Source organism: Triticum dicoccoides, chromosome 4A, assembly GCF_002162155.2.
Source record: "Triticum dicoccoides isolate Atlit2015 ecotype Zavitan chromosome 4A, WEW_v2.0, whole genome shotgun sequence".
In the NCBI taxonomy this organism is placed as follows: domain Eukaryota; kingdom Viridiplantae; phylum Streptophyta; class Magnoliopsida; order Poales; family Poaceae; genus Triticum; species Triticum dicoccoides.
The window spans coordinates 622,491,038-622,514,222 of record NC_041386.1 but is presented as its reverse complement, the minus strand read 5'-3'; the positions used below and the strand labels follow the sequence as shown (position 1 = coordinate 622,514,222).

Sequence of the window (23,185 nt, the reverse complement as noted above, 5' to 3'; positions counted from 1 at the left end):
CCCCGAAGCTCCCAGTGTCCGGCTCCCGAAGAGAACAGACAAAAGAGTCCGGCACCGTCTGGTGCGCGATCGGATGTTCTGAGGGAGTTGGTGGGGCGAGCGGCCATCTCAGATGAACACCGTATGCTGATGAATACGGTGATGGAGAGAATCTTGTCCGCCGAAAGTGGATTGCATAAAGCTTTTATGAGTCTACTGACAGGCTTTGAGGTACGTAAAATAATGTATAATAGTCCTGCACATGCTAGGTGTGCCCTGTGTAGATAGTAGCCCCTGAGACTCTGGTGGTCGTCGGAAACGACGACGATCAGAGGATCATATTCCCAGGTAATAATCATACTGCCTCTATGTGCAGGTGATGGAAGCTCCGGTGACTAGCCGGACTAGCGAGTTTGCCTATTTAAAACGGCAGTTAGATGCGGCAGACGCTGACAATGAGCTTGTTAACAAAAGGCTTGACGAGGCACAGGGTAAGTGTCATTATCTGGTAAATGCCACATAGGAAGAGCAGCATGATGCCAGCATCTTTAATATGTTATGACTGCAGATGGAGCTGCCACTGTTGAAGCCTTGCGGGCAGAACTTGCCCGAGCCAAGGAACAAGCGAGGTTGGGTAATGCGGCTGTTTTGAAGGCGGCCGAAGAGTTGCAGGCCGAGAAGGCCACGCATGGCGAGAGCCGAGATAAGATGGCCAAGATGGCCATAGAATTAAAAGCCGCCGCCGACCGTTGCCGGGTTCTTGAAAAGGAAAACCAGGCGAAGGCATCAGACCTTGAGAAGGCTGCTGCGACGAGAAAAGACCTCCGTTCTGCTATGAGGGCAAAGAAGGAGGAGCTGCGGGAAGCCGGGGATATTGTAGCTGGGAAATCCTTTATGTTGTGGAGGAATTTCGGAGATCCACGGTATGCTCCTCTGGATCGGCTGTGGAGTTCGGAGGATGTGTATATGGATTTGGCGGCGAGCGCTGCCGATGCGGTCAAGTACTTCCAGGGTCAAACGGACCATAAAGTGGACCAGCTGTTTTGGACACAATTCCATTCTCCCGAGCGTCCACTTTCATTGACTGACCAATTAGCCGAATGGGCCGAACTGAATAGGTTGTCCGGACGTGCCATGAGGTCTGTTGTGGATCAGCTATGGCCGGAAAGGCTGAAACCGAACAACTATTTCAGCTTGGTGCAGCAGTTCCTTGACGTGGTGCCGTGCATCAATGCGATGAAGAGGTCGGCGTGCATAGAGGGCTCACGGATGGCCTTTGCCCGTGTTAAAGCATGCTGGGCGGAGATGGATGCCACCGCTGTTGCAGCGCGGGATTCGGCGATAGGCCGAATGGCTGCTGAGCACTACTTTGAAGAAGTTCTTGAGGGTGCTCGTTTGATAGAGATCCAATGCTCAAAAATATTATGTTTGAGTGATATGTAATCTCATTGTAAGCGATAATGCTTTTATAAAGTTTTATAAGGCTATTTTTATACTTTTGCCTGAAAGTAATATGATGCCTCCTGGGCGGCCGTTTATGTATACATGTGTATAACCTGAAAGATTGCAGCAGTCGGCTTCAACCCCCACGCATATAATGCGGAGGTGCTCGCAAAAACACGCGTTCACACTTAACCCAACGTCTTGGTCCTATTAAGGAGGTGATAGCGGAGCGAGCGAGGCAACCGGACTTTAATGCTTTAGCACTTTCACTTAGCCATATGAGTTTGACAGTGGGGCTACTAGATAGCCCCTGGTGGCTCCGCACTCTCCCGATCCCGGGGTGCGTACATGCCTGGCCGGAAAGCGGCCCTTCGTTAAGGCAGAGGAATTCTATCATTCCAACATGTCATCGAGTGGTTGACCAGTCTCACGCTATATCATGATAGTCAGTTTTCGGCTTTCTCTACTGAGGTGCTCGTCCGGATGAACCAGGGCACAATCGCAGTAGTTCTCCTGGTGCTACCTTAGCCGGTAAAGCGGAACGTAAGGCACCAAAACACAGGAGCCGGGCAAACCCACATTTGACCAAAGACAATGATTCGGAGCTGATGCATATAGGGCCAAACTCGCGACGCCGAACACTCCCTAAGGTATTCGGTATTTGTGGTATAAACCGGGCCTGAATAATGGCCTTTGTAAGAAGCCCCTTGTGTCCAAGTACGTGCATTGTTCTGGCGTGGCCACATGCCAAGACGTCAGCATCCTTCTCAACGGTGGATATGTATCAACAAGAGACAGTAAAAAAGGTTTATGCAGGGTCTTAATCTAAAAAGAATCCTTGGAGCGGGTCCCTGCTGCACATCTGCACCTGTGTCTCTGTTGTGCCATATCCTGGACGGGTGTAGCACGATGATCGTCTATAAAAGAGAGGAATTTAGGTGAAAAAGTTATCATGCAAAAAGATAGTTTTTAAAGAAACCATGTATAATTCAAGATGGGAAAAGATTGCCACTTGTCTGCGCGCATTGAGCCCCTTGCAAATAGGGGTGTGACCGTTTATTCGGTATAAATAGCGGCGCCAGACTCGGTTAGTTGTGTCTGAGGTCTTGACGACCTATTGGATGCTTTCGGTGGTCCGGGCGCCTTTAGTGTGCGGCTGCCAAGGCAGCCGCACTCTCTTCGGCGCGCAGAGATCGCTTGATATTTCCGTTCACTGAAATGATGCCACGTGGACCGGGCATCTTGAGTGTGAGGGAGGCGTAGTGTGGTATTGCATTAAAGCGAGCGAAACCTTCGCGTCCGAGCAGTGCTTGATAGCCACTTCAGAACGGAGCGATGTGGAAGGTTAAATACTCACGACGGAAGTTATCGGGGAAGCCGAATATAACTTGTAGTAGTAGGGAGCCCCTACAACGAGCCCCTGGGCCTGGCGTTACTCCTTTAACGGTAGTATTGCTGTGGCGAATTTTTGTTGGGTCTAACCCCATCCCGCGGATTGTATCCTGATATATTAGGTTTAGATTGCTGCCACCGTCCATCAATACTCGTGTGAAGTGATATCCACCAATTACTGGGTCTAATACCAGGGGAGCCCATCCTGCACGCCGGATACTTGCTGAGTAATCGCGATGGTCGAAAGTGATCGGTTGAGACGACCAGTGGCAGGACTTCGCGGTGACAGGCACTTGGGTATTTTTCCCTGGGAGTGCCGCATTGTTTCCCTTGATCACATGTAACACGTTTACTGTTGTGACTTCTGGTGGAAATTTCTTTTGTTCCCCAGTGTCTTGCTTGGGAGGCTCGTCCTCGTCTTCACTTGGTGTATCCTCCCCCTTGTGTACGGTGTTGAGCTTGCCGGACTGCTTAAAGACCCAACAGTCTCTGTGGGTATGATTAGCAGGTTTACCAGGGGTACTATGGATCTGACATACTTGGTCCAGAATTTTGTTGAGGCTGGACAATTCATACCTGGTGCCTTTAGAGGGCGGCTTTTGCTGACCTGGCCGAGAGCTTTTGAATCCGGCATTTACTGTCGTGCCCTTCATGCTGTCTTCTTTATTCCGGCGTTTGTTATTGTTGTTGCGCCGTGATTTCCCATTTCCATCTCTAACATCAGATGTACTGGGATCGCTGGTGCTGCATCTGGCTAGCCAGCTGTCCTCACCCGCGCAAAAGCGGGTCATGAGGTTTGTTAATGCGGCCATCGTTCTCGGCTTATTTTGGCCGAGGTGTCTGGCGAGCCATTAGTCACGGACGCTATGCTTAAAGGCTGCCAAGGCTTTGGCGTTCGGACAGTCGACAATCTGGTTCTTTTTAGTAAGAAACCTGTTCCAAAGCTTTCGGGCTGACTCTCCGGGTTGTTGAGTTATATGACTCAAATCGTCCGCATCCGGAGGTCGGACATAAGTCCCTTGAAAATTTGCCCGAAAGGCGTCTTCGAGCTCTTCCCAACTTCCAATGGAGCTTTCGGGAAGGCTTTTAAGCCAGTGACGAGCTGGCCCTTTGAGCTTGAGGGGTAAGTACTTGATGGCATGGAGATCATCTCCTCGAGCCATATGGATATGGAGGATGTAGTCCTCAATCCAAACCCCAGGGTCTGTTGTTCCATCATATGCCTCTATGTTTACGGGTTTGAAACCCTCTGGGAATTCATGGTCCAGCACCTCATCGGTGAAACACAGGGTCCATAGATGGATCTTGTTGCGCCATCCTTTGGGTGCGAGCCTTCGCCTGGGTCGTGTGTTCTATTGTGAGTGGCGTTGTATGCCGCCCTGTGTTGGTAGAGGGGTCGTCTATCTGGCCAGGTGGCTGCTTTGATGTTTGGTTGTGGAGGGTCTAAGGCCTTCTCATCGAATTCGGGTAGCAGCTTCCGCTTTGGGTAGCTCTTGGAGGGGCGATTGTCGCCGTACCTCGCTGCTGTGTTGAGTATTTTACTCCATCTGATTTGGAGTGTGTCTTGCGCAGCCCTGAGCCTTTGCTTCTGCTTTTTGAGACTCCTCGCGGTGGCAACAAGCCTTTTACGAGCATTCTGCTGCTCTGGGTGCCTGTCCGGCGTTATATCGTCCGGACTATTATCCTTGATAGAATTTGTTTGTTCGGTTTGATTATCCGGATTACCGTTGTCCGGCAGCGGTTCGCCATGCTCCAGCGCTGGGTCTGTGTGATCGATATTTCTGTCGAGGCGGGATTTGGGGCGGCGCTTGCGTCGCCGCTTTGACTGCTTCTCGAGGGAACAAGCCCTCGGTGCGTCCTTCCGCTCCTTGTCGTCATCTTTTGATGCGTCCACCATGTATACATCATATGACGAGGTGGCTTTCCAGGGCTCAATAGGCGCTGGTTCTTCATCGTCTCCTGCGTCGGCGTCCATACCGTCGATATCTTCGGAGTCGAAGTCGAGCATATCGGTTAAATCATCGACAGTGGCTATAAGGTGGGTGGTGGGTGGGCTTTGAATTTCTTCATCGTCTGTATCCCAACCTTGCTAACCGTAGCTCGGCCAGGGCTCTCCTGATAGAGAGAGAGACTTTAGTGTCTTCAGAATATCGCCGACAGGCGAGTGCTGAAAGATGTCCGCGGCAGTAAACTCCATGATCGGCGTCCAATCGGATTCGATCGGCAAGGGCGCGGAGGGTTTGGAGTCCGAAGAGGAGTCTGGCTCCCTGGAGTCACGAGTCTCGCAGAGTGCGGGGCTGGTGTTCGGCTCGATCGCCGTTGGGATCGCAGCCCCCGAGGCGGCGTCCAACCACCCATCCTCGATCGACGCAGTTGGCTCCGAACTAAAGGTCGAAGCCGATGCGGGTGCGACCTCCAAGGCACTGTTCGGCGGCAGAGCTAGATCATGCTCGTCGTGACAGTGCGGCGCGCTCGGCAGTGGCTCGAATCCGTCGAAGATCAAGTCCCCGCGGATGTCAGCCGTGTAGTTTAAGCTTCCAAATCTGACCTGACGACCAGGGGCGTAGCTTTCGATCTGCTCCAGATGGCCAAGTGAATTGGCCCGTAGTGCGAAGCTGCCGAAGACGAAGATCTGTCTGGGGAGGAAGGTCTCACCCTGGACTGCATCGCCATTGATGATTGTAGGAGCCATCAAGCCTAATGGCGACGACACAGAGGAACTCTCAATGAAAGCACCAATGTCGGTGTCAAAACCGGCGGATCTCAGGTAGGGGGTCCCGAACTGTGCGTCTAGGCCGGATGGTAATAGGAGGCAAGGGACACGAAGTTTTACCCAGGTTCGGGCCCTCTCGATGGAGGTACAACCCTACGTCCTGCTTGATTAATATTGATGATATGGGTAGTACAAGAGTAGATCTACCACGAGATCAGAGAGGCTAAATCCTAGAAGCTAGCCTATGGTATGATTGTGTTGTCCTACGGACTAAAACTCTCCGGTTTATATAGACACCGGATAGGGTTAGGATTACATAGAGTCGGTTACAATGGTAGGAGATCTACATATCCGTATTGCCAAGCTTGCCTTCCACGCCAAGGAAAGTCCCTTCCGGACACGGGACGAAGTCTTCAATCTTGTATCTTCATAGTCCAGGAGTCCGGCTGAAGGTATAGTCCGGCCATCCGGACACCCCCTAATCCAGGACTCCCTCAATGGTGGTTTCTAGAAGATGCTAGTCTTTGATAGGCTAGGCTTTCCCCTTCCCTTCTGGCATTCTGCAGTTTAGTCCACAGATACAACCCTTTCCTTTGATACAGATGCATACATAGTTTAGATTTGATGTAAGTCTTGCGAGTACTTTGGATGAGTACTCACGGTTGCTTTGCTACTTCTTTTCCCCCCATACCCGATTGTTGCGACCAGATGACGGATCCCAGGAGCCAGACGATGCCACTGATGACTACTACTACCCGGAGGATGCCTACTACTACGTGAAGACCGCCGACGACTAGGAGTAGTTAGGAGGCTCCCAGGCAGGAGGCCTTGCCTTTTCGATCATTGTTGCTTTTGTGCTAGCCTTCTTAAGGCAATCTTGTTTAACTCATGTCTGTACTCAGATATTGTTACTTCCGCTAACTCTTATGTATTCGAGCCCTCGAGGCCCCTGGCTTGTAATATTAAGCTTGTATTATTTTAATTTGCGTCTAGAGTTGTGTTGTGATATCTTCTCGTGAGTCCTTGATCTTGATCGTACACATTTGCGTGTATGATTAGTGTACGATTAAATCGAGGGCATCACAAGAGAATAGCATCAGGGAAGGGTAGGAAAGAAGAGCAGAACCCTGGCGTCGGCACTCCCCTCTCCTCACGGGATTCAAGTGGTCGCCGAGGGAGAAGGGAAGGGGCAGAGGGGTTTCTAAGTCATACCGCCGTTGTCGAGGTAGCCACCACCGTCATCATCGTCGTCGATCACCATGGCCCGGCGGCTAGGTTATCCAGCGCGAGGAATGAGGGAGGGAGGGTGGATCTGACCGCTGCCTGAGCTGCCGCGGCCACAGAGAGAAGGGGAGGGGTCGCCGCGGCCATGGAGGCCCGCCTCCAACTACAAGGACTTCGCGCTGCCATGCCGGATCCCTCCGCCTCCCGCGCCCGTCTGCCATCACCTGGCTCCGGTGAGCATGCCTGGGTCGCCGCACCGCCCTCTTTTCTCCCATCTTCTCTTCCTCACCACCCTGTCTCTTTTCTGCCATGGATCCGCCCGGGAAGCCGCGGTCCGGCCTTCCTCGTCGTCACCGGCGACCCCTGCCTCGCCGCCCGCCACCGGATCCGCCTCCCCAGCCCTTGCCGTGCACAGATCCGCCCCCTGCAAGCTCCAGCTGCCTCGCCCCCAGCCGCTCGAGCCACCGCGTTGACGTAAAAAAGACTGCGGGTTGAATATACCAAACTACAGGGTCCTTTTTATAAAGTGAAACGTTTTCCCAAATTAGCCACTTAAAACGGGACTGCGGGTTGAATAAGCAAAATTATAGTGACTTTTTTGCAAAACTGATGGCGACGTACGACCAGAAGCAATAGCTGGTTTATTAGTAGGTAAAGATAAAGATAAATGTGATTTCATGATGAAACTTTGCAAGCTCTTAGAATTTGTTAAAGTTTACCATAAAAAAATTCAGATTTTTTTGAACATTTTAAAAATATTTTTCGAATTTAAGCTCGGGTGCAAAAACTTCACGTCTCCTATTGTTGGTGTTTTTCTGTAGATTCATCCTGATCTGTCCGTTGACTCTCGATCGGACGGTTTAGAGAGGGGGCATGTCACTGTCACTGTCTCAGCCTGAACAGGCCAGCCGCAAACCGAGCGACAGCGAGGCAGAGAAAACTAGGGATCCGCCGCCGCCGCCGCCGCCGCCACCGCCTCGCCCGCCACCCGTCCGTGTGTCGCCGCTCTACCCCCGGTCCACCCGTTCGACCGTCGCCGCCCACTCCGCCCGCCGTCGGTGCCCTCCGAGCTCCTCCCCTCCGGTCATCGCCCGCCGGCCGGCCGTGCCCAAAAGCGCCTCACATAATCACTGGTCAGCGCGTGGTCTTCCTCCACCTCCACCTGACAGCCCGCCGTCTTCTTCCCCAAGATCGACGAGACCTCCCTCCGTGCCGTCAAGCTTCAGCCCCGTAAGACATTTCCCTCTCTCCATCCTCCCCTACTTCCCCGTGTCTTCTTGGATGCTGGGCTTGCATAGTTCTGAAGAGTGGTGCATAAGGCCCAGGCTTATTAGCTAAATTCTTGATGCAAACCAGAAATTTTACTTCACAAACAGCATAGCAGGTTAAAGCTACATACATTATTTTCTCAAATAAAATAGTTGGCTTTTCTTCCACTGGAACAAACTAGACAGAAATTTGTAACATGGTTGGGGTTGGTAGGATGTCAGCTGGGTTGAGGATTAGTAATTTCGTATGCATAGTTGTCAGGGTGCAGATTTTGTTTTCTAGCAATAGTGTAGTGCTGAACGCAGTTTGCAGCTTTAATAGTCCATCAGTCACCTGCGCCGACAGTACAGGGTGCAGGGTGCTTAAATCACCACTTCATAGACAAAATCTAACTTGTTCAGTTCACAACTTCACATGGTAATTAGCATTGAGCAACCGGCAATATTAAATAAACAGATGAGACACCAGCCAGCAGCCACTACCACTACTAGCACATGGGAAAAAATTGCAGTGCTCTGCACAGATTTTTGTGGGCTGGAGCTGTCTTTGTCACCCCTCAAAGAGTTCACTTTCCTTTCTTCTCAGACGACAATGGAGTGTGCGGCAAGGGGGATAGTGGAGGAGCCATGCGCCAGCGGCGCCCACCGGCGGTGCGGCAGCTGCGGGGCAGTGGCCTACTGCTCGAAAGGCCACCAGGTAGCACCTATTCCTTTATCTTTTCTTCCGTTACAATTTATTTAGTTCTTGAAATTTTGGGGGGAGGGTTGCAAATTTGAGTGCGTGCTCTAGCTCCAAGAATGACTGGCATGTCAGTAGCACTCTGAATAGAGAAATATGGCTAAGGAATGGGCGCATTTGGACTCGTGTATACCATGAGCTTTGTAAGCATTGAGGTTTTTGTGCTTCTAGATTGATTTTTCTTTGGGGGTTTTTGATTGAGGAATGTACTACAAATTAGTTGGATCATGCAACCTTTCGGTGAAAATATTGCTAGAAAAGGGTTCACTTGATTCTTGAAGGCTCACGGGTACATTAGGATTGAGTTACATCGTTGTAAATTTGTGATGGTCGTTGTTTTAAATAAGCCATAAACACAACGTGGGAATCATCAGGCATCAGGAGATATCAAACTGCAGACAAGTTTTTTGTTCACTTTGCATTTTGAAAGGAGTATTTCTCCTATATTCGCTTAAGCTTGAGCCTTTCAGGATGGTTGGGGTGTTTGATAGACTTCATGTTAAGAAGGGTTGATAGGCTATGCATCATGCAGTAGGAATGGATGACTATTTGATAACCATCAACAGCAGTTTGATTCTTTGATAGAGGTAGCAGAATTATACTACTAGGAAACACGACTTTAGGAGCCATGTAGCACTATCGACAGGGTCAATGGAGTTTATAGCCATGTACTCGGAAATAAATTCTTCTATAATTGTATCACCTATCATTCTCCTTTTACATATATTTTTCATGCATTAATTTGGCAATCCCTTTTCAGTTCATACATTGGAAAGTTCATAAAGAAGAATGTGCAAGGCTTGCAACACAAATGAGTCGCATTGATATGCTCAGCCAATTTCCGTTCACATTCTCCGTCGAACCTCTTGCTCTGGTACTTCTTGTCTTTCCAAAATAGTGATATTCTGTTTCTCCGTAATTTTTCATTTTCTTCTTGTGCCTGAATTTTGTTTTATGGTTCTACCTTAGATTCTTGAAATGATTTGGTACCAATTGCCTTCATTCATGTTCTGCACTTAACTCACTTGGTCTTCTAAGTTACCTTTTTATGCAAATTAAAGAGCCTGTGTTTCCTCATTGCTTTGTGATGTCTTGTTTTCTCACACACATTTACTAATTTTAGAATCATACAAACCGAAGTATGAGGTGCTTATTTTTGGAGTCAATGAAAGTTCACCTGAAAGGACTCTGGAAATCAGAATGCATGTGTGGCCCAGATATTGCTTCTGTCAAGGACCTGAGGTTTGTAAAAGAAAATAGCATAATGACGTACTAGTCTTTTCAAGAAAACTCAATGAGCATTGTGTCTCGTTGTATTGATGATTAGAAAACTGTACATGCCTTAGACAAGGTCAGCCGAACAACTGAAAGAAAGAGCAAAATGAACACACTAAGAAATACTCAGTGTGCCGGCGGCAGAAGAGCAGCCCTGGAATGATCTTGTCAATTAAGCATAATAATGAACTCTATTGTTTGTTGAGGAGGCACTCTTAGCCATCCATTTTGATATTCTATATGATATCATGTTATCAATGTATGATCTTCCATGTCTTGGGAACACTATTAGTTAAGTCTAAAGATCTTGTGGCTATCTTTTTGGGAACTCACTTCTCTTATTAAGCTATTATGGTCGGAGCAGGAGGGAATTCCTGTGATCTATATACTTATTTTGAATGTTTGAATTGATACAGTTTGACTGGCTGATGGTAGTGATTTTGCTGCTAATTTTGTTTGTAAGTTGTTTATAGAGTCTTGTGTTCATCTTCATATTTTTCGCTTAACTTCATATAGGGCATCAAAAGAATTTTGTAATGGTCTATGAGGATGCGGGTAATTTTTTTTTTTTGTATAATGATGAATTGCTTTTGTATCTCAACTTTTTATGTAGTCATTTCTATCACTTTTTTCATCCTATAGATCAAACTTGAATAATTTCGAGTCTTCACCATTTTCATGTGGGTATAAATGTCTCAGTGGCTAATTATTTATTAAACAAACTATTTACATGGCTTCAAATTGTTATTTCTATATTCCATCGTTACTGTCTGGTAATTTGACTTTGTATTGTTCTGCATAATGTACAGCATAACAACTGAATGGAACATGGAACACTCACTTTGCCCATGTACAGGTACATCTCTGGATTTGGTGAGGTTGCTGGAAATATGTTTATTTCACTGTAATTAAAAATATCACATTTTTTGTGATCCATAGAGCCTGAAAATCCTGTGCCCGCACCCCTGGCAAGCTGGGAAGACTACTTTCAGTGGAGATCCCTTCCTTTACATTCACCTGTGGCAGTTTTACTTCACTGGGTATGTGCAATATAATATCTTATGATATATACTTCCTCCGACCCAAAATAAGTGACGTGGTTTTAGTTCAAATTATTTTTGTATGGAGGGAGTATTAGTTTTCAGAAGTGGTACTCTCTATATATCCTGTTACTCATTATGTCATCTGGTGGGTTTGATTTTGTTAATAAGAACTCATGGGGGATGGGGTATTCTGTTTGAACATATTAGGAGGGCAAAATAAAGGTCCAAACTAAGGAGAGACAACTCCTTAACAAACAAAGAAATATACACAAAAACACATCCACTGCCTAAAACAAGTACTATTCTGAGTGCTGTTTGTGGGTTTAAACCATTTACCCTAAATGTGCTAGAATTGATGATTGCATGGGTGAACAAGTATGTGTGTGCAGAAACAAAATAAGGCGTACCAAATTCTCATGTGAATGGAGCGATAATTTCAGAATTTGTGTTGGTCGGTGCATTGTTAATACAATTGTTGTATATAGGATATGTGCGGAAGGTTTTATTTACATTGAGATAATCCATCTTGATGTCATCATATAGCATGAAACTTGGAAAGTATCAATTTCATTAATTATAAGTGGTCTGAGACTGAGCAATGTTAATTGCGAAGTGAGTAAAGGGAGGAATTGAAGTTAAGGGGGGCAATGCTTATTTTATATAGCATTTTCAGACAGGGAGATGCTGCTGTTTTAGTATAGTGTACAGTTGCGGTCCCATTTTGTCTTACTGCGCAATCTCATTATGGGCCAGTGTTCACCGCACTTGCTTCATTTTTGCAGCCACTTACTCTATATCATTGCCTTCAACTATCTCGCGTCCGAACCTCAAGATATGATGGCCATGACACTCTGCACATTCACTATTTAGGTAAAATCTGTTATGTTCAGCTCTCTTCCATGTAGAGTGCTTGCATGCATCTGTGTAAGTCCGGTTGTTCCATGGTAGCCAGCTGCTTCAGTGGTTCCTGCTAGCGTCATTCTTTATTGGGCCAAGCTGGTTTAAAATGCCTTTGAGGTTCACTCTATGCTAGGGCTAGTTGTGGATGATTGCATTTTTGCAAAGTCTTGAAGTGTTGGTAAACTTCTTAATGCCTGCTGAAATTTATTTCAGAAAGTATAAGCGTCTCCTGGTATTATCATTTGTTTCATTGACTACCTCCATCCCACATTGTATTGGTTGTACAGGATTATCACTAAATATTTGGGCACAAATACGTGCCATTAAGTAGTAAGCAATATTGTACTTAAATAGTTTTAATTAAGAATCAAGTTTTAATTATGTGATGGTTCCAGTTTACCACAACTCGCCATAGGAGAAATATCTTTCTTCAAGTACTCTATAGCTCTTTCAACCAGATAACAGGCACTGATGTTTTGCTTTCTTCATGCACATTATCTACCACATATCTGAAGGACCTGAGAAAGAGCTGCTTCAGCTTGCGGTGTTTGCAGAACTACGTGCACTATTTCCAGGTGTCCACCTTCGCATTGAACTTGTGGGGCCAGCAGTTCCAAGATCCAGGTTAGCCACCGAAGCTGATTTTTGATTTTAATGTTTGATATTTCCTTGTGTTTGCCTGACAACTTCATATATATACTTACTTTTTTCCCCATCATTATTTTTATCGTTCCATTTTTTATTAGAGCTAAATAGAAATCTGCTCCAGTTAGTCATCTTAAATAGAAAAGGTTGAACATTAATCTAGACTCTGGAAATAATTTAGGGGGTGTCATGTTCAGAATTCTTGTTTATGTCGCATTAATTTTGATCGCATTATTCATTTGTGCAAACTTGATTCAGTTCTGATTTTTTCCATAGTCAGAGGATCTAACTGTCTTGCTTGTGTGCAAGCCAACCTCGAAATCTATTCATGGCTGTATGGGAGAACAATCTTTCACCTTTAGATTTAACCATTTAGACATATGTCGAATGAATGCAATATTGACTAATACAATCAAATAGTATGATGACGTCCATAGAAGATGGTGTTACATGTTTTAACTTACAGCAGAAGATGAGGCATTAAATTGCTTTAAGATCAGTAAGGTTGAGGTAGAGAACCAACTAGATAAGAAAATCAAATGCCTAAGGTCGAATAGAGGAGGAGAATACATCTCACATGTGTTCTCTGAATTCTGTTTGGCCAAGTTAAGTGTGCCAGCATGTGAATGGCAAAAACTAGGACCTAAAATGGGTGCCATGTGATAAGGATTCTGGGCAGTGCTGTGCTCCACACAACTACTCAGGTCTCCGATTGTTGTCGCCTCTCCTTTGCATGTGCCCGATTGCCGCGACCTCTCCTCTGTCTATGTACAAAAGCATGTCCGACTCCATCTGTTGCATTGCAAGTACATGTTGTGATTTGTTATTTCATGTGTGATCAAATTCCCGGTTGACTCATATCGAGTTTAGTCTATCCAAGTTTTAAATCGATGATACACGCAGTACTAGCCTTCATATATTTGATAGTGGTAGAAATCTTGTAGACCTAACATTGATGTTCAGTATGTTGCCTGTTTTTGGAATTATTTTAGTGGTAGGCCTTATTTTCAACAGGTATTACATATACAGTTATTTCCAAATACTGATTAGGATAATTGGTTTGGAGTTCCTGCTCTTTTTTGTGATTTTGATATGATGGCTGCTTACAGGGATGGTGAAGTTGTAAATATTTCCAGCTATCCAAATTGTTCCGGTGAGAGTTGCCATTGTAGATCTTCTATTGCCTCTGAGAACTTGAATTGCAGTGCAGTGACACTGAGAATATGGAAAGGACTCTATCATGAGAGATATGGTGATATAGTAAAGGTTCTCTCAACAGTAACTCTTGACTTATTTAAAAATGTGAAGTTCCCTGTCAGCTTCACAGTCAAGTATTTTCATGTATGGCTGACTTCCCCCTACTAATAATTTGTTTCTTGGTAGGATTCAAATCCTCATCTTATACTTGCCCCAAATGCGGGTGTAGCTGCTTATCCTAGTTGGATGCCAACTATTGTAAGTATTGAATGCATAATAAACAAGTTATTTTCGTGCTGTAGCATGCATTTATGACTTCAACTGTTTGATCCTCTGCCGGTGTATCCTCCCTCCTTTTGTCAATTAAGTTATAACTTTAATTTTTTGAGTAAAAATGCATGCAGTCAATTAATATCTCTTGTTTCTGTAATACAAGCTATCTTCATCAGCTACATGAGTCATGGAAGCATGTTTTGGCATTTCATAGTAATTGCACATTTACACTGCCTCAGCTATATTTTTAAGAGCCTTTTTTTTATTTAAAACAGTTGGTGCTAATTATCATTTGTATTCTATTTCGTTTCAAGGAAATGATTAGGGGGATTGGAGTTCCTGCAATCTTTACGGACTTTTGCGAAGAAGCTGCTCATCTGGCTTCTTGCTGCATAAGCTCCATAACTGGTCAACCCCTGGGACTCCCTGTATGTCTTGTATATGCTCTGTCTTTTGTTATCTCTTTTGTTGTTGAATTATGGAGCGTCAATCAAACTAACACCTTCATCATCTGTCATTTCTCATCCAGATACAGGTAAATCCTTTCAGGCAGCCAATTGAGGAGAACAATAGTGCGCTATACATACCATGCTACTCGAATGGTTTTGTTTTTGGAATGTAAATAGCCATTTTAGCCCCCTTTTTATCACCAGAAAATATTCAGAGGTTCAGTCGTGGAGGTATGATAATGTAACTTCTCCTAATAAATATAGAGAAAGATGCTATGAAATATGTTTACATGGATGATATTGCCCTTGGTTGTAAACGGTATGTACTCCCTCCGTTCCTAAATATTTGTCTTTTTAGAGATTTCAACAAGTGTGACTACATACAGAGCAAGATGAGTGAATCTACACTCTAAAATATGTCTATATACATCCGTATGTGGTAGTCCATTTGAAATCTCTAAAAAGACAAATATTTAGGAACATAGGGAGTATGTGTTAAAAAACATGTGCTTTTAAGGTGAACTCATGAAATCATTATTTCAGACCTAACTGTTCGTATGAAAGTTGATGTGTTGCCCTGTTGGCGCAGTTGCACAATTTGCTTATTGCAAAATCTGCCCCATGGTGGACCTAGATAGTTATTTGCCTTTTATCTAGCTAACGAAAAACAAGCGTTCATATCTCTAGGGAAAGGGAGGGAATTTTAAGGTATAATCCCCCGTCCCTACATATAAGTCTTTTTAGAGATTTCAATATGAACTACATATATACGAAGCAAAGTGAGTGGATTTACACTCTAAAATATGTCTATATACATCCGTATGCATTCCATATTAAAATCTCTAAAAAGATCTATATCTAGGCATATTAAAATCTCTAAAAAGATCTATATCTAGGAACGGAGGGAGTATATCACATGATATATCAAAACCTTTAAAATGGCACGCAGGAGTAGCTGGGCATGGCCGCCTACACCGGCGCTATAATTTACACTGCATGCAGGAAGACTTTTACATGTGATAATGGCTTGGAGGCAGAGCTCTTGGCGTGCAGAGAAGGCGTCGAGCTCGCGCTGCACAGAACCCAACTCCCCTTCGTTGTTGTTGAGCTGGACTGTGCAGAGGCGGTAATGATGACCAAGAGTCCCATGCAAAATCGCTTGAAGTATACGGCACTGGTACAGGACATCAAAGGAATGATCGCTGAGAGCATGAGGGAGATAGTGTCGGCTCACATTTGTCACTCACATAACAAGGTTGCTCATGGCCTTGCTGCCTACGGTAGATGTGTGCCTCGCATCGCGGTGTGGTTTGGGCCGGGGACGAATGAAATTGTATGTCTGTGTATGGTAGACTCTCCTCCTTAATAAATAAAATCCCCCTTCCCCTCGCAAAAAAAAACCCGCCCGAGGAGCGTTTGATTAGCTAGTTGGTGTGGTAATCGCTTACCAAGGCAAGGTCCGAGAGGATGATCAGCCACGCTCGGACTGAGACACGGCCTAGACACTGACGTGCATGCATACATATACATGTACACATGCAAATCCGCGGCGCAGCCCATGGTTTTCATACATAATATATATGTATATACGACGGTGCTCAAAGTACTCGAAACTCGAAAGCTCGCCAGGAGCCAACGTGGGTTCAGCGTCATTAATCATTAATCATTCTACACTTGGTACTAATTGATTCGCCAATCATGGATCTCGAGATGATTAGCATCTCATTACAACACAGTACTACAATATATAGTAAGAAGTACATATAGTACGGAGTAGCAGTTAAATTAGTGAGGGCCAGCAGTACGTTTTTGAGTATATATAGTTGCAACTGAAGGGGTGGGGGTCGGCAATTCACAGGCAACAGCAACCATATCAGTCGGCGTACTCCATGGCCACAGTCCTACTCGACGGCTCCAACCCGGCGGTGGTTCGCGTGCGGCAGCTCATCGACGGGACCGAATCTTCAGGTACGTACTACGTGCATGGGGGCACTGATGGATATATCTGTATGGTATGATCACATGCGTGCGTGCGTGCGTGCGTGCAGATGGGTGGACCAGGTGCTGGGAAGAAGGCCTGACGCCGTGGGACCTCGGCGAGCCCACCCCGGCCGTCGTCGAGCTCGTCAAGTCCGGCACCCTCCCCGGCGGCGGCGGCACCACCGCCACCGTCCTCGTCCCGGGATGCGGCGGGGTACGTACGTCTGCTCGTGCATGGATGGACCCCGGTCGCATGAGCATCATCTTCTTTGCTCTCCGTGGCCTGAAACTAGAGCTATCATAACTAACCTGCACAAAAAATGCAGGGGTACGACGCGGTAGCTCTGTCCGGCGCCGGACGCTTTGTCGTCGGCCTCGACGTCTGCGACGCCGCCATCCAAAAGGCCAGACAGGTGGATCACGCATTTCCGAGTAAAAATGGACAAATCTGACTTTTTTGAAACTTTAACACAAAATGAACCCAATTCAAAACAAATTCACGAAATGGCCCACTTTTACATGACGTCTGGGGTTGGAGCGTTTCATGCCCTGGCTTACCTCCGGGCGTCATGCAAATAGGCCATTTTGTGAAAATAAACAAATTAGATTGGGTTTATTTTGTGTTAAAGTTTCAGAAAATGGCCAGATTTATTCATCTTCGCCACTTATGATAGTATGATACTTCTTCCGTTCCATAATTTAGTGCATATAAATTTTTTAAAAAAGTCAAACCTTACAACCTTTGATAAAGTTTGTGGAGAAAAACATTTACATCTAGAATGCCAATCCTATATCATTAGAAGCATCATAATATGTAGTTTCATATTTTATATATTTGGTATTGTAGATATAAATAGTTTTCTCTACAAATTTTGTCAAAGTTTGTAAAAATTGACTTTTCAGAAAATCTATATGCACTATATTATGGAACGAAGAGAGTATGATATATGAGAAGTTGTGATTCAGCCACTGTGTGTATCGCTACTTGTGATATATTACAACATTAATTAATAACACCATAACTTGCACGGATGATTTCAGTGGTCGTCGATATCGCCGGACGGGAACTTCATCGCCTTCGTCAACGCCGATTTCTTCACCTGGGAGCCACCCAAGCCATTCCATCTCATCTTCGACTACACGTACGTATGCTAATTAACCAAGTTCGAGCAAGTCTGTGAACTATATATGTAGTTAATTTGCCTCCGTATATACTTATATGACGATGATGTGTTGCTCGTTTAATTGCGTGTTCAGATTCTTCTGTGCTATTGATCCATCCTTGAGATCAGCATGGGCAAGGAGAATGTACGACCTACTCCGACCAGATGGAGAACTCATCACCCTCATGTACCTGGTAACTATGCTAATTAACCACGTTGCAGGAATATTTTGCAACATGTTCCATTGTGATTCGTTGTATGAAACATGAATATTTGAAGCAATAATATAAAAACCTAAAACTGAAAATACATATAATTTATTATGTTTGATTACTATATAGTGGTAAAATGTCTACTAAATATATATAGCATAATAGAATGAAAATTCTCATGTATGTTTCCTTGTTGAGACGGGTCCTTTTTTTTTCATGCATGTCATGATGAAGTGACTTGGTTGCATGTTGAGAGACATATGATAGTGGGGATGGGCCTTTTCTCATGCATGTAGTCCCATGATGTGGCATGTTTGCATGTTGAGAGAAATAGTTAGTGGGGCTAGCTACTTAGATATAGAAGATTCTACTAAAGTAGTACACTGCACAATGTTATTAAGGAGATTTTGATCGGTTAAGACAAGGGCTTCATAGAAAAATACAGTACTACCACTTCTATACATTGTTTATGTGAGAGTTACAAATATAATTCTTTTTTATGAGATATAATACTATGAATACAATATTCTATTTGACATAACATGCATATACTAAAAATCGTTGGTCAACCTTTGTCTTAATCAATCAAAATACACCTTAAATTTGCTTTAAAAAAATACACCTAGTAGTTTATCATAAGGGGGTGGATATATACATGTGTCTTTGATCGTCACCTTTTATATGTATATGTTAATTAGTACAAAGGTATTAAAAACAATGCTCTAAAAGAGAGGATTTCGGCTTCGGGCTCCATGGAGCCCAAAATTTTCAAAATTTTCAAAAATTCAAAAGTTATTTTTTATGTTTTAGAAAAATCTGAAAATAAATAAAAGTACTTATAGATGCATAATATATGTGTGTAAAATTTCATTTTTAAATACGTTTTGATGTGAGCTATACAAAAGAAAAATCATGCACTTCTATAGTGAATATTATATGTGTTAAAGATACATGGTTTTGTTATTTTTGTGTAGCTCTCATAAAAATTTATTTTGATATTTTCTTTAACAACTACCATACAAGCTATTTGCTTAATACATGCTAGTAAGTAGGCCGGTGGTGGAGTATTTATTTTGGTCTTTTTTTTGGTCTGTCTGTATTTCGGTTTCAGAATGGCGTGAATCCATCTATCCACCATTATGAAACTTTATAGACAAGTAGTATAAATCTATGTGTATGTGTATAATTGTTTTTCAGCATTTTCTAAATCATAAAAAAATAGATTTATGAAATTTTCAAAATCTGAGCACCATGGAGCCCGGGAGCCAAACACATTTCTAATTTTAAAAGTACTTCAGATAAAAATTTAATGGTGTTATTTTCTTAAAATACGTAGATATACTAATATTTTTTTTTTGAAAACTTCGATTGGATGCTTTGTAGAGAATCCAACAGAGCTGTATATGTGATCAGTTAATATGTTTATGGGCTCATGACTTCATGCATGCATGCCAGGTTGAAGGCCAGGAGTCCGGGCCACCATTCAACGCCACTGTGCTCGAGTAATGCATGCATGCATAAGTATTACTATTTTTTTGATTGGTTATTTGTTTCCTCAACATGATGTCGTTTGTTTCACTGATTTATTATTTCTATATTCACTATTTGATTTATTTTATATGGCAAACATGTTCACTATTTTATGCAGCTATGAGGAGGTGCTGAATCCCTTGGGTTTCGTCATTGTCTCCATTGAAGACAATGGAGTGGCCGTTGAAGCAAGAAAGGTACACGTACTTTCATCGCCACTACCACTACTGACGGGCCAGAATCGGCCAGCTCTAACGAGTTTAATTAGATCATCACACATTTTATTCACTTTATCAATTTCTTTCAGCATACATTTATTCATGGTTTCAAAGCCAAGCAAGTACGTATAGTTTTGTAAAAGTGCACGACCAATCGACAAGCTAGTTTCAATTGACAATGTGGATTGGAATGGCAAATGTCATGAATTTACCCGCTTAAAATCTCATCCGTACAAATTGCGAATGACAGTATAGTTCCACCATTTTCATGAACATGTTTTCCACCTTTTATATCACTGACGTCAATTCTGTGCGGAACTTCACATGTGAGAACATACAATCATGTTTGTTAACATATTATTTGAGATTTTTTTTAGTTTTTATTGTTCATAAGAGTTGCGTGTAGACCCATGTTCACCATTGTATATTTGGATACAAGCTCGATGTGTAACCATTTAAAGTTATAATGGTTCTATCATACACACATACTTTTTAGTAAACGGATTAGCAATTACAATTTATACAAAACATATATGTTTTGGTATTTGCTTATTCACACACAGTATGTCTAGCTATCCAAATCACCAACTACAGGTAGCAATAATGTCTAATCCTCTCGTTTTTAGGGGATGGAGAAAATGGCAAGGTGGAAGAAGATGGCAAACTGAGCGAAAAAGGAGATTCTCATTACTCTTAATTTTCAATAAAATAGCAGTGGATGGGCATGACATGCAAAACATCAAGCTAAGCTGAGCCGGGTTACCACCGCTAATGTTTACTAGATACACTTGATCATACATGATCAATCCCTGCCCTCGCCATGATCGCGGATTCCCTGCCACCCGGAGCGAGCGCCCTTGGCTTGGAATGGGTGTTTTTGCATCTTGCGCATGCAGCCGCGCCCTTTTTCATTTCCCCGCCGTAGTCTTCTTAGGTCCACGTCGGCTGGACTCACGATACCCCCCTGTATTTCGTTGCTGTCTCGCAATCCGGTCCGTGGTGTAATCGAGTTTGCTTATGGAATCAATCTGCCTTCTCTATTTTATCCTGGAACGTTCGCGGCCTAGGCGACTGCGATAACTGCAAAGACGTTCTGTCCGAGCTAATCTCCGGTAACCCCTCTGTTGCGCTGATCCAAGAATCAAAGCTAGAATCTCTCTCCGTCCCTAAATTGCGTACCTTTCTTCCTCGGCCACTTAATCTCTCGGTTGAACTGACGGCCGTTGGGTCCGCCGGGGGTATTATCTCCACGGTTAACTCTCTAAGAGCATCTCCAGCCGTTCGGCCCCCCAGGCCGCTAAAAAAGAGCAGTTTGGGGGTGAACCGGCACTAGTTCGGCCCCTGGGGGTGACCTAGCTCCCAGTAACGCCCCCAGGCGCCGGCCCCAGGACGCAGAAAATTCGAACTTGGTCGTTCTCGCTCACAAAAGACGCCACAAGTCCGGCGATCACAAGTCACAGTTCGGGGATCGAATATGATCAGGCGTACAAAAAATAGAGCGGCACAAGTTCGCTTGCGCAACGCATCACTCGACGGGGTCGGCGGAGTCGGCGTGTGCGGGCTTGGCGGTGTCGGAGCTGCTTCTGCGCTGGGCTGTGTCGGCGCGGCTTCGGTGCTGTTGGGCATCGTGGAGGCGTCATCACGCGGGCTTGGCGGCGGCGTTGGCGTCGGCGTCGTCGTCGAGGGAAGCTGGTTCAGAATGAGGCCGCGCTCCACCAAGTACCACGCCTTGTCCGCCTCGTCGGTGCTCTGGAGCATTCCTGCCCCGCCCAGCAGGAAAGCCAGGTCGGTGTTTCTCTTCTTCGCGGCGACATTGGTCCGGAGTAGGTCGAGCTTGACGGCGCTGCTCGACATCAACGTCGACCACCACGCCTCGGTCTTCTCTTCACGAAGGACGGCCCGGGCCTGCGCGTCGGCGAGGCAGTGCTCGATGGACTCCTGCACTCGAGCGGTGGCCACGTCGGCGTGTTTCCCCTTCTTGGCACCTTTGTTGCCGTCCGGCCGCCCTTCCGATGCGCCAGGAGTCGGCGCGTCCGGCTTGTAGGTCTCCTTGGCCTTGTCGAGGGTGCGCCGGACTTCCGCCCACTTCTCACACTTGTCAATGCGCTTGTAAACGTGGAGGTACTTGAATTCGGTGTCACTGTTGCTCTGCCGGTACAGGGCCTGCGGAGGAACAAACAGTTGGCGGGCGTACATGGCGAAGAGAGGCAGGAGACCGGCGTGGCGTACCTGATCCTCAATGCTGGCGCCGCTCTCCGGGTGAGCCGCGACCTCCTCGACGACCCCATGCCATTTGTTGCACGCCCCTGGATACGCCCCCAATGGTTCGCCATCGCCTTCGAGCCGCGCTGCATGTAGACGCCTTTGAAGTAGGCTCGAACTCGCCTTTGATGCGCTCCCAGTACGTCTCGATGCTCTGGTTCATGCCGGTGGTCGGGTCGAGGCAGACGACTTTCCATGCTTCGGTGAGGCATTCCTCCTCCTTGGACACCCACTTGATGCGTGGCTCGCCTGACCTCGCCGCCCGCTTCTTCTTCTTGTGCCTCTTTGCCGGAACAGGCGCAGGCTCCTCCTCCTCCTCCTCCTCGCCTCCTCCTCCAGCTCCTGCTCCTCCTGCTCCTCCTCGCTGTAGACGTAGCCGAGCTCGTCGTCCATGCCGCCGCTGAGATCCACCGTCTTGTCCGGGGTGTCGAACCCGGGAGACGCGGCGGCTGCGGCCGAACCTGCTGCGATGATGTCGTCCATGTCGCCCTCGGTCTCGTCGGTGTCGCCGAGGTGCGAGAAGGGTAGCCCGCAATGGCGGAGATGGGGCATCGGGGAGGACGCGTAGGCGGGCGGCGAGTAGTTGTATGAAGGGTACTGCACGTCGGCGAAGGCGGGCGAGGGCATGCGCTGGGCCGGGTGTCCATGGGGGAAGGTGACGTTTGGGTTGAACACACCGTGCGCGTCCCCGTCAGCGTAGCTCGGTGAGGGCGATCCCCATGGCTGCGGCGACGGAGAGCCGATGCTTTGCTGGCCCTAGGGAGCGTACTGGGCGTGGCTGCCGGGTGGATTCACCATCCCCGCGCGAGTCGCCTCGGCCTTGGCTTGGTCCGCCGAAGCGGCAGCCGCAGCCGCGCGCGCCGCGTTTTCATGGGCCTTCTTGGCGATGGCCCTGTTCCGCCGGTCGGCGGTGATAGCCTCCCATCGCTGAACTTCCGCCCTCCACTCGGCGTTTGGCATGCCCGGTGGCTTGGACGGCGGCGCCTCGGCTTCCTCTGCTTCGTCTGGGCGACGGAGGCGGTCGCGGTTGCTGCCGCGCAGGGGACGACGTACTTCTTCGGTGGCATGGCGGCCGGCTGGGAGGCGAGTGGGAGGGAGATTGGCGGGAGGAAAAGAGAAAATGGGAGGGAAGTGGGGGAAAAGCGGGAAGAAACGACGGGAATAGGCGCTGGACTCGCCGACAGGGCAGACCCACGCACCCTTTTCGCTTGTGCCGGCGCCCCAGGCGCCCCCCAGGGAGCCGGGTTCTGCCTGGGTCCGCCGGCACTAGTTTCGGCCCG

At 46.2% G+C, this 23,185-nt stretch overlaps 2 protein-coding genes across 2 annotated transcripts; both read left to right on the top strand.

Annotated features, from left to right (window-relative positions):
- The first annotated feature begins 7,668 nt into the window (after nucleotides 1–7,668).
- Nucleotides 7,669–14,857, top strand: LOC119287445 (zinc finger MYND domain-containing protein 15-like). The gene is made up of 12 exons (XM_037566990.1): nucleotides 7,669–7,981; nucleotides 8,606–8,716; nucleotides 9,519–9,632; nucleotides 9,882–10,000; nucleotides 10,843–10,889; nucleotides 10,973–11,073; nucleotides 11,859–11,946; nucleotides 12,492–12,600; nucleotides 13,731–13,887; nucleotides 14,005–14,076; nucleotides 14,406–14,519; nucleotides 14,621–14,857. Exons 2-12 carry the CDS (start codon nucleotides 8,612–8,614, stop codon nucleotides 14,711–14,713), a joined length of 1,119 nt encoding a protein of 372 aa, XP_037422887.1. The 5' UTR covers nucleotides 7,669–7,981; nucleotides 8,606–8,611; the 3' UTR covers nucleotides 14,714–14,857.
- A 1,546-nt stretch (nucleotides 14,858–16,403) lies between these two features.
- LOC119289420 (probable thiocyanate methyltransferase 2) lies at nucleotides 16,404–20,688 on the top strand. Its single transcript, XM_037568751.1, has 8 exons — nucleotides 16,404–16,508; nucleotides 16,589–16,734; nucleotides 16,847–16,933; nucleotides 17,562–17,662; nucleotides 17,778–17,877; nucleotides 19,351–19,397; nucleotides 19,544–19,622; nucleotides 20,270–20,688. The coding sequence occupies exons 1-8, from the start codon at nucleotides 16,430–16,432 to the stop codon at nucleotides 20,309–20,311; spliced, it is 681 nt and encodes a 226-aa protein (XP_037424648.1). The 5' UTR covers nucleotides 16,404–16,429; the 3' UTR covers nucleotides 20,312–20,688.
- The last annotated feature ends 2,497 nt before the right edge of the window (nucleotides 20,689–23,185 follow it).

Bases quoted from the DNA above. Each gene is read 5' to 3' on its own strand.
- LOC119287445 (XM_037566990.1), top strand. From the start codon at position 8,612: ATGGAGTGTGCGGCAAGGGGGATAGTGGAGGAGCCATGCGCCAGCGGC. The intron at 10,001-10,842 runs GTTTGTAAAAGA...CATAATGTACAG, and splicing joins GCTTCTGTCAAGGACCTGAG to CATAACAACTGAATGGAACA. The intron at 14,520-14,620 runs GTATGTCTTGTA...TTTCTCATCCAG, and splicing joins GTCAACCCCTGGGACTCCCT to ATACAGGTAAATCCTTTCAG.
- LOC119289420 (XM_037568751.1), top strand. From the start codon at position 16,430: ATGGCCACAGTCCTACTCGACGGCTCCAACCCGGCGGTGGTTCGCGTG. The intron at 17,878-19,350 runs GTAACTATGCTA...CATGCATGCCAG, and splicing joins TCATCACCCTCATGTACCTG to GTTGAAGGCCAGGAGTCCGG. The intron at 19,398-19,543 runs GTAATGCATGCA...TATTTTATGCAG, and splicing joins TTCAACGCCACTGTGCTCGA to CTATGAGGAGGTGCTGAATC.